This window comes from Sinohyriopsis cumingii, chromosome 15 (assembly GCF_028554795.1).
Source record: "Sinohyriopsis cumingii isolate HCF-2022 chromosome 15, ASM2855479v2, whole genome shotgun sequence".
NCBI lineage: Eukaryota > Metazoa > Mollusca > Bivalvia > Unionida > Unionidae > Sinohyriopsis > Sinohyriopsis cumingii.
Genome location: NC_142975.1, coordinates 12,945,899 through 12,957,123, shown reverse-complemented (window position 1 = coordinate 12,957,123; position 11,225 = coordinate 12,945,899). Strand labels below are relative to the sequence as shown.

The window sequence follows — 11,225 nt, the reverse complement described above, 5'->3', positions numbered from 1 at the left end:
TCGAAGTTAAAACAGTCACCACGGCAAAGTTGGAGACGTTGCTGACGGAAATGGAAAACTTCCGACAACTTCATACGCAGATTCAAAATCGGAGAGCTTTCGCAGAGACAGAACCAAAATAGGGCTAGTAAAAATGAACTAAACGATTGAAAAGGGTAGCGCCGCGAAGGGTTTTCGTGTGTGAGGCGTTCACGGCTAATTACAAAAACAGCTCTCGAAATGCACTCGCGTGTGGGGTGGGGGTGAAGTCACCGGATATATAATCGACGTTGACGCATATGGTTAAACCTGGTCTAAAGTCTCATTATCACACACACACACACACACACACACACAGAGATACACACACAGAGTGATGAAACTGGTCATCAAAATGCTTTTTTTATTTTAAACAAAAAAAAAACCTCCAAAGAAAATACTTAAAACAACAATTATCTCACGGCCTAGCTCTGAAAGTGATTACACAATGTGAAGTAAGGGAAACAACTCACTCATGCTGTTGTGTAGTTTATGCACACAATTTATAAAAGTTGCTTCCCTTTGATAATCAATACCAATCTTGGAAGATTTCCAATTTAAAACAAAATAATATTAAAAATTAAAAACAAAATACACAGCATTACACTTGCCAGTCAATAGCACGCATGTTTGCTTCGGATCTCATTCTTGGAAAAATATGAATGAAATGGAATTGCCGGAAATCATTCGCTTTATAACTTTCGGACTCAATGATTAATACAGAGAAATGAAATATGTATCAAGAACATTTCGACAGTGGGGTGAAATGGTGGTGGTACTGACGCCGTTACTGACGAAGTAGCAGCATTATATATTAGTGCACATGCACTGGTGATTGTTTTAGTGGCACCACACGCCATACGCAAGACACTGTAGATAAAATCGTTCTCATTTCACCCATTTCTCACCGTTCATTGTATTTCTGTCTCTCAGTCCACCTCGTCTTCATTTTTTCTCGGATTTTCATTATCTGTTGCAGTCTATTATTATGTTATATCTCTGTCTCTTTCGTTAAATATTTCATGAATCTTTGCTTTCATAACGTCAGTTGTTACACGAATGTGTCTACTAGCTCTCTCTCTCTCTCTCTCTCTCTCTTTGCGAAAAATATCCATAAATATGATCCGTAGTGGTTAAGTTATACTTTCGCTCCCATAAAACAAGTCGATGAATTTGTTGCGGTTGGCGTCAAGTTAAACGCCCTAATAGGAGTAGGGTTAACACATCACTCTTCATAAACAAAAATTAAAATATAAAAATTTCAATATTTTCTTCCTTTACTTTTGCAGTTCTGAGTGTGAAAAAAAAAAATTTCCTTCTGGTTTTGAAATCTTCTGGGGAGTGGTTCGGCTAAGCATCTTACAAAACAGGATACACTTGACAATTAGATTTTTGTTTACATTCTTTGAAGGCTAATTACAAAGTGAAGGTCAATCGTGTTATTTAAAATTTAAAGAGGCGCTTGGTGTATACATAATGCATAGAGACCGTTATAGATCAAGGCGTTAATTGATGCATTTATGTTAATTAAGGTATAATTTGATTATTGATGGAATAATCTAGCTGTACATCCGCCAGATGTTTGCTCTACTTGTATCAGTCACTAAATTATATATCAATGTCTGATTATTTATACTAATTAGATATACTAATTAGATATCGTTTCGATCTAAAGATGTAAATGTATTACACAACTGTTACATGACGCACCATCCTATAATCGATTCACTTGGATAAATGAATGATCACAACGGCCTCTGTGTGTGTGTGTGTGTGAATGACCAAGATATTTCGAAGACGGCCTTTAACGATATTAGTATTGGACGGTTTCAATTTTCATGCATTTCAATTCATTTGGTAGTGTACTTTTAAACAGAGAGCTACTCAATGTCGGCCTATCTAACTGAACTATCGCGATCGATAAGAACACGTGAATGAAAGAGTGTATTTTCTTCCAAGCACATGCTCTTTCTTATATTTTTCTCTAAAAAAAACAATCGATAAATACCGTAAAAGACCTTCAACTTTTCATTTCAACTGAAGCTGCAACAGTGACTGTTAGCAGGAATTCGGTTACTTTCCCTTAGTCGAGCCCTCTATTGAAACGACCTGCGATGCACTCAACGTTTAGTGGTTGTGGGCGCTAACGCAGATAAACCATTTAGGTCGCCACTATTTGCGCGCTTGATTGTTAGAACAGCCAAGGACACGTGTGACGTCACGTAGTTAAATCGAGATCATGCCCTGAGCGAGAGTACATAGTCTCGAATCTCTAACAAAAAAGAAACAATATTTTAATCGTACATATTTGACTTATGTAGTTTCATCGGGTAAATAAAATTGTTTCAGCGATTATTAGTTATATTGTTCACGGAATAATGTTCAGTGTCTGGCTTAAGGCCAGTAGTAGCGCTTTCTATCATCACTCTAATTTGTTTCTAGACTATAACACATTTCCCATTCAAGGAAGCGCGTCATCCAAGGTCGTTGCATCTTGTACATAGTTGTGGATAGTGTAAACTCACGTTAGAACACAATCAAAAGTCGATCGGTACAGACGTATCAGAACTTGAAAACGCGAAAGGACTATACTGAAATACTTAATTTGAATTGAAATATATTCTAATAAAGGGGAAAAAGGTAAGATATTTTCATTTTAAATCTTTTTTATTAACATGATAACATTTTGTATTTATGATTGATATTTTTTTAACAGAATTTTGACTTCGAAACATTGTGTTAAGTTATTCATACCATTTCATATTCTTGAAAGTTTATCTGTACATTGCATAAGATATCTTCCAGATTTGTACACATGATGAATTGGAGCAAAGTGTGGAGTTATTATATATATATATATATATATATATATATATATATATATATATATATATATATATCCCACAAAATATAATGACCCATGTTTTGCTTTCTCTTTACGTATACATGTAAATTTGTGTTAAAATTTTAAAAAAAGATTAAAATATATATAATGTTTGTAATATTAAAGTATTCAGACTAAATAGCTCAGTGTGCAAGTAGAAGCCCACAATTTTTAGTTAGGTTTATCCTCAGACTCGGGATGTGTACATCATATTTCTAAGTACAACTTAGTTTGGAAGGACGATTCTTTTACGTAAAAGTTTATTCAAATAAAAAGGTAGGAGGGCTGAATACTAAACAAAGAGAAAAATAATCGGTCTTTGTTAAGAGTTGTAGATATATTTAGCCTAAAGCTGTGAGTGACTGCACAAGCTATATTAAAGTGACCCAGTCGTATAATTGCATTTATATTAACTCCCTACAGCGTTATGCAGAAGGAAAAAAAAAGAACTGCACATAATTGGTAGTTAAGTTAATAATTGATTATTTTTTGTTCATTTGGGAAGTCCACCTATTCATTTGCCATATTTAATTCGTTTTTTGTTTGTAAATTTGTCGTCTGCTTTATTGGAGTCAACACTCTTTATCCGTCGATTCAAAGAACCTTCGGTCAGGAGTTGGTGCTGTTTCACTCTATAGAAACTGGAGCAGTGGGTCACCTATATAGTTGTGTGCTAAAAATAGCAATATGCGCGTGTGGAACGCTCCGCAATATAGGCGTGATCGTCTGCTCGTATAAAAGATAGGAATGTCTAGTGTTCCCGATAAGGAACATTTGCTGCACAGCGTACTGTATTTGTTCGAGTACTTGCTTATATTCCTTGATAAATACTTGTCGAGAACTTGTTTTTCTTGTTGAGATTTTGACAAACTGTAGACATTATTTGGTACATAATAGGGTTGGACAACTAGCTTTTTTAATTTAAATGAGTATTTGTACTGTAATATTTTATTGAATTCGTTTGAACTTTTCATTAATGTACTCGTGTAACAATTTTATTTATTTTTCTTTTCAGTCTATAGCAGTTTGAGGAAAAGGAAAGTAATTCATAGATATTTCACTTTGGAACGGTAAATTGACTTGTTAATGGATTCACAGCTGGACAAAGGGTGTGTTTGCGCCTGTCGCCCAGCTGTTTGCTGTAGTTTTGGTTTACAAAGACTTTTGGTAGGGGACATGGCTCCTACACATAAGCAACATTCTGATTTTCATACCATGGAGCCGAAACTCAATTGTGGATTAGAAAGCTGCAGGTCTAGTACAGCAACTCTGAGGAGTGTGTTGAGGGGTGAGGTCCCTGCAGAGTATTCTCATATGGCCACGTATAGGATGCCAGACATTCAACAGGGTTATGTAAGGACATCTGCCATGCCTTTTGAACGATATGTAGATTCTCCGGAACAGATTGTTCCCTCATTTCAGGCAATTCATTCACCACATCAATCGGATCATGAAGACTTTCATTCATCATCGCCAGTCATGTTTCCTCAAGATGAACCGATGGACTTGTCGTGCAAATCCACGTCTGCCTCGGACAATGACTCGAATTCTTCGTGGGAATTATCGGGACAACCCATCTCGAGATCAGCCGATAGGTGTTCAAATACGTCCATCCTTAGGAATCTCCTATGTGTCGGAAAAGATCAACAAAGGGACTTGAGAAGCGAGTCTCCAGGCAGCAATGTAAGAAATTTTAACATTACAGGCAGTACTCGAGTTACTCTTGCCAAGAAAAATATGTTTCCAGTCAGTTCACGTGTGTCAGACTGGTTGGTCAAAACGGTCCAGTTCGCCAAATCCATTCCAGAATTTCTCGCACTCTCTCAAAATGACAAAGTTACACTCTTACTGAACTCCTGGACAAGAGTTTTGCTGCTGTTCATGGCGGAGAATAACTTTGAATTTGCTGTAACGCCACTACCACGTGAAGGCAGTCACGATACAGATCTGGCACCGAATCTAGATGAACCCACGATGAAATCAGTGGAAGCTATCCAGTCTTTTATCAGAAAAGGTCAAAATATGAACCCTGATCAGAAGGAATACTCGTATCTCAGGATGGCAGTTATTTTCAATGCGGGTAAATATTTTTTATTCATTTTTTATTATACAAAGTTGTAGCTAATTACGTAATTATAATCCCACTTAATAATCTGTAATTTAAAAAAAAGGATACCATTTGGAATGATATCAAATACTTCAGAACAACTCTTTTGGCCTCATTTTCCGAACATTTTCTTCCATTTTTAAAGACCTTTCTTTCCATTTTTAATACGAAACATCATTTCGTACACTATTCTTAGACGAGTTCGATGGGAACATTTCTGTTCTGACATGGATATTTTTTCTCGTGACTTTTCTTATTAGTTATATTAAACGTTGTGTTCCGTCACAAATTGTGACAGTCGTATTAATTGCTTCGCGGCCGCTTCATCTGCTTAATCATTTTTCCTTTCACCGCTATTAGTTTTGACCACTGGAGTTGAATTTGATGTTCGATACGTAAACGTCTCTCTCTTCTGGTCAGTGACCTTTCTCCAAGCTTGTTAAAGCCGGTTGGTTTGTCAGTCACGTTCATTTCTGATGCGTTGATCCGTCTCGTACAGTAACCTTGGCAAGCAAAGCTGAATATGCACTCGGTCACGTCTGACGGAAATGATCTTTGTAGACATTAAAACAAATCACATTCATTTTTACGTTTTACATAAAAATAGTGTATTTGAATTCTCTTGTGTTTTTAATGTCATTATTCATGGAATTAGTTTTCTGTTGTAAACAACAACTATTTGGGATTGGCAGACTTGAAATAACCAACAATATTCCTCTTTTTATTTTGGGCAAATTATTCTCTGGAGCGTAAAAACCCAACTAATTAAGTATTAAGAAGTCGACAATTTATAATATTAAATCAAAAGACAATACACCAGGTCGACTTTCTCAGTTAATGGAGCATGCGCGAGAGCCAATCCTTACAAGTACTTTTCTCAGGTCATTGCGTCCTCTCAGTTAAACGAGGCTTTCAAAGTTGATTGTAGAAATAAAATGCCCCGTCTCCAATGCAATAAAATATTATAAATAAAGGGAAAACACCCCAAACAAACGTTCACATTAATAGTCCATCAAAGCTTGTATAGTTAATTTAATAATAAATGACCTCTGCTTTAATTGATGTACGTACCACCAGCAGTACCTTCACGGACTGCTATTTCTGCCACTGCTTGCAACATAAACGTATTTAATATTTATAGACGAATCTAAAAGGGTACTTTGCCATTAGTTTAACACTTTGCCATTAGTTTGTGACTGTTATCAGCATGAAATGAACATTTAAATTGTGCATAGTATCCAGCCAAGTGTTTATAAATACAGTTAGCTAGCTGTCTGCGACTAGATGATAATTGACCACTAGAGATGACCATTGATGATCCGACCTTGTACGGAGTTCAACTCTTGGCCACTGCAGACGCAGTTGAATGACCGTAGTGTACTCGGTTTCACGTGCTCCCATGTAAATGTTTTCTAATGTATACAAAATTGAAAAGAAATTTGTGAAGATTTATATATAGTGGATGATTTACTGGAAAACTGCCAAAAACAAAGTGATGAAATCAACTCGTGACAAATATTGGTTGGTTGCATACAGTTTCCATTTGCTAGAGTATCCATCTTGGAAGTATGGTCGTCCAGTTGTACAAGATAAACATTTCACATTATTTGCTCGAATTGATGGTTCAGTTTTAGATTTAAGGTAGAAGAGTGTGCTTAAAAATATTTTTAAAAATATATATTAAACAAATTGACGACTGATGTTCAGATTTGAAGGCCGGTTGGCGAGATCATGGCCAGAGAAAGTCATTCTCAACAATATATTTTCATATTTTTAGATTTATTCTGGTTTGGTTGGGACTTCTGAAAATGTGTTGTCTGTATTCACGGCTGGCATCCATACTAAGCTTTTGAGGTTTTAGGAGTGAAGCTCCTTACGCATCTGTCATTTTTTAGCAAACGGACCAGATACCCGAAAACTTCAATTAGTGTAGTGTTTTTGTTTCCTTTTTTAAAGCTATATTGCAAACACTCTAGATTATACATTTTTCTTTCTTTCTTTTTAAGGTTATGTTGGGCTGGATCGACCAGATGTGGTGGAAAAGCTCAATTCGTTGATACAACAACTTCTGCAGCAGCACGTGGCAGCCTCGCGACCGAATGACGTCATGCACTATTCCCGTCTTTTGCTCTGTCTTCCATCATTGTACGGGATCAACAGCAAAATGTTTGAAAATCTATTTTGTAGCCACATCACGGGTAACATGGACATGGAAGTGTTACTGAAAGAGATGCTTCAGAATTTGTGATGTATTTAACTCTGTGAAGTCATTGATGAAATCGGACTGATGAACTTTCCCATGAAAGATGCCTTATTTATTTCTTATAGATATCTCAGCTCAGATCATTTTATAGTGAAATGTCTTAGAAGATTTTTGTTTATGTCCAGGAATATGAAAACTGTTTGAGTCTCCCCCACAACAACACAGAGAGATTGCAAATACTCATTTTTTTTAAATATTCTACAGCCGTAAGGACATGCATATCCTTGCTTTTCACAGGTCAAGATTTGAATGCTGAAGGAAACTTTAAGAGAAAACTACCTCTGAGCAAGGCCAGAAAAACGTTTGAAGAGTGTGTGTGTGTGTGTGTGTGTGTGTGTGTTCAAGAGAATGTAAGCATTTTGTGTATACAGAAGATTGGGATGGGTCCAGATTTGATTCTTTGGTTTTCGTTCAAAGTTTTAACCATAAAAGCCGGTAATAAAGTTCATTGACGATATTGGACAGAAATTGAATCCATTTCTATAACTGTATGCTTGCCACCCCGTATGGGGTCACGGACGTAGAAAAGGTCCTATGCGATGTACTGCTTTTTGTATTGGGTGACCAATGGAGGCAGCCTGTATGCCATGGGATGCATCACATGATTTTCCGACTGAAAAGGTTTTAAACTTTATAAAAGATTGGGTATTTTTAAGCATTGGGCATGGTGTTTTAAGGATTTTATTTCTGATGGCTTTGTTTTGTGTGCCGTTTTTGGGGAAACCTCAACATAGGCGGCCATTGCATAGCCAAGATTGTGCTGGTGTGCCATTACACTTTACATACATACATATATATATACATACATACATACACACACACACACACATACATACATGTCCTTTTGATCATTTGGTTTTATTTACATCACACAGCATTGGATGATTTGAAACTTGAGTTTTTCCAGTTAAGTGTGAATCCTTTTGAAAATTTACTGGGTTCTTTAAAGCTAGTAAGAGAAAATCTTTTAACTAGTAGAAAATACGAGGTTTATTTAACACATGTTCTCACGACTTTGTCAACTTTCCCTATTTTATAATTTACTGGCATTCCAAGTCCTTAAACAGGTTGTTTTTTTTTTTACTTGAGCAGTTCAAAAATCTAACATCACGAATACCGCTGGGTCGGTGTATCATTCTGTACATAAACCTTATTGTAAATATTCATTTATTTATTTATTTTGTATTTATAGCCTATTATGTTAGTAAGTTGTACTTGTTGTGTGACAGATTAATTTTCGTTATATTAAATTATTCGCTTTTATGTTTGTGTACGAATAGTTCACCTGTTTTATAATTTATTTCAAACAACGAATTTTCAAAAAGAACGAAATACTCGAATGAGGAGTACCACATAGCGAGATCACAAATTTTCTAAAAAAATGACATTGACAACTTTGATGAGAAACGAAAAAAATTATAAAAATGTTGCTAACCTTTTCTTGTATTTTCAGCTGCATTCTTAAATTCTTGGGGAGTTTCTGTAAAACGAGTGAAATAAAAAATTTTGGGGTATCTTTTTTCATCTTGGTAGAGGAGGCAATTTACGATGAAGAATGGACTTAAACTGTTAGAATAAGTGCTGCCTATTCCCACAACATTATATACAAGTTTTCCAGTATTCTTGAGTCCTATCACTGTCCGGTTAAAGTTTTCATTTTGTTCTTTAAAAGCATCATTTCCAACTAATTTATTGTTTGGCCTTTAGGCAAGTTTGGGTAATAATTGTGTAAATTGAGCTTGTTTCATGTGTAATTCAGTGTTCTCAAAAGGCAATTTATTTCTGTAATTAATAAGATGCCTATCATTTTGCATGTGTTAATTATATTTGTTGAAAACTTTTGGAAGACTAAAACGATGAGGGTGAAGCATTTTTAATCCAGCTTGCAAATGTCTGAAATTACTGTAATTTTATGGCGAGTTATATTCAAAAAGTACACTTTAAAAAAAGTTTAAAATGTATTACGAAAAGCAGTATTTCTGTGTCTGATACTCTGCAATTTAGAGAAAATTACTGAAAAGGTTATTTTTTTCTCTACTAGTTATGGATCAAAAGAGATTGTGGAATAGTTTGTTGTCTGACGTCCGCTGTCCGTTCGCTACTACTCTACTTGTTGAATTGCCGTGAAATTTAACATACCAATTCATACAATGGTCTTGTTTGTCCATGATGAAAATGCTGTTTTCCGCAAGTTCTAAATCGTATTGCTACTCCTCTTGAATGGATGGGGATATCAACATGGGGGTTTCCTAAATCGTATTGCTACTCCTCTTGAATGGATGGGGATATCAACATGGGGGTTTCGCTAAAACACTTCCTATCCACCTGTAGTTGGTCCTGAATGAAACTGGAGCCGATCCGATGTTCAATATGGCGGACTCTTGTTATCGCTAATTCTCCTGAATGGATGGTCATATAAGTATGGAATCTTCACTAAAATGCTTCTTATGAAAATGGTGCTGATGTGGGGTACAGTATGGTCACTGCAGTGGCCATCATGAAAACAATCTTATTGCTACTCATTACATGGATGGTCATATCAATATGGGGTTTTCACTAAACGATTTCTTACAATGTCTAGTTGGCCATGAATACAAATGGTGCCGATAAGAAGTCCAATGAGGCAACTACGGTAGCCATCTTGAAAATCATCTTATTGCAACTCCTCCTGAAAAGAAAATTGTATTTTTACCTAAAGATGTCCAGTTATTTATGACGTCCAGTTGGTCTTGCATGAACACGGTGCCGATGTGACATCGAACATGGTTACCACACAACACATATCTTTAAAATCTTGCTTAGGCTACTTCATCTGAATGGATGGTCGAGATTTTCACTTAAACACTTTTTACGAAATCTACTTGGTCCTGAACGGAAAGTCATATCGATATCGATTTTAAACAAACAGACTTCTTATGACATTTTTTGTTTTACTTGGAAACGGTGCTGATCTGCGATTGCCAAAGTAGACCGCGTAAAAATCTTGACACTAATTCTCCAATGTGATTGATCCAAATGATAATGGGGTTTTCACTAAAAGCCGTCTTGTAATGTTTTGGTAACCTTAAATTAAAATGATGCTGATTAGTATGTGGCCATCTTCACAATCGTGTTTTAGCTACTCCTGCCGTTGCATGGAAAGTCGTTTTGACAAGGGGGTGGGGTTCGTCAGAGGAGTTCGTATGATGTCTACTTGGTCCTAAATGAAAATGACTAACCTCAATATAGTCACCATGGTGGCTCGCTCGAAAATAATGTTATCTCTCTCTCCCAAATGGATGGATACAACAACATCGCGTTTTCATCAGTAGATTTCTTATGATACCTAGTTGGTTCTAAATGAGAATGGTGACAGTCGTGCATCCAATATGGCTGCCACGACGGGTCACTGTTCTCCCAGAAAAGATGATCGTTATGTCGTGGAATTTTCACCAAACATTTGTAATTTCAACTTGGTAGTAAATCATAATGGCGCCTATCCGACATAAACCAAAAGCACAGTTTTGATAATATTCTTATCGCTGAAAAATATTAGAGACTGTTTCAATAATTAGCGGTTTAAGGGAAGAATGGTCTTGTATTTAATTCCTGGAAATTCTTGTCGTCTAGTAGAGCTTCAATTCAAGAGACCCTTCTTTAAAAGTACATTGTACATGATTAATACTGTGCCGAAATCATTTTGTTTTGAGATGTGAATGAAACATTGCACTTAATGTCTGTTTCTTGCAAATTGTAACTTAATGTATAATTGTGAATGACCTTTTGAATGTTTTCACATTGAAATATCTTGCCTAAAGTTTTTGATCAAGTGTCAAAAATGCATAAAGAGTGAGAAAAATAAATGAATTCTTTCGATAATGAAGTGTTTTCTTTTTTCTTTTAGTTTTTATATCCATTGAGCCCTCCGCTTTGTGAGAAACGATGGTATATTTACCCAAGGGCGATTTTAAAAG

The 11,225-nt window shown here is 35.9% G+C and overlaps 1 protein-coding gene across 2 annotated transcripts; it reads left to right on the top strand.

The window, feature by feature from the left end:
* The first annotated feature begins 2,507 nt into the window (after positions 1–2,507).
* On the top strand, positions 2,508–11,130 carry LOC149781275 (uncharacterized). 2 transcript variants are annotated; one of them, XM_089935362.1, is made up of 3 exons: positions 2,508–2,658; positions 3,918–4,982; positions 7,016–11,130. In XM_089935362.1, the coding sequence occupies exons 2-3, from the start codon at positions 3,989–3,991 to the stop codon at positions 7,255–7,257; spliced, it is 1,236 nt and encodes a 411-aa protein (XP_089791488.1). In that variant the 5' UTR covers positions 2,508–2,658; positions 3,918–3,988; the 3' UTR covers positions 7,258–11,130. The 2 variants fall into 2 exon arrangements, with proteins under 2 accessions (XP_089791488.1, XP_089791489.1); XM_089935363.1 differs by lacking the exon at positions 2,508–2,658 and adding an exon at positions 3,664–3,688.
* Positions 11,131–11,225: the final 95 nt, after the last annotated feature.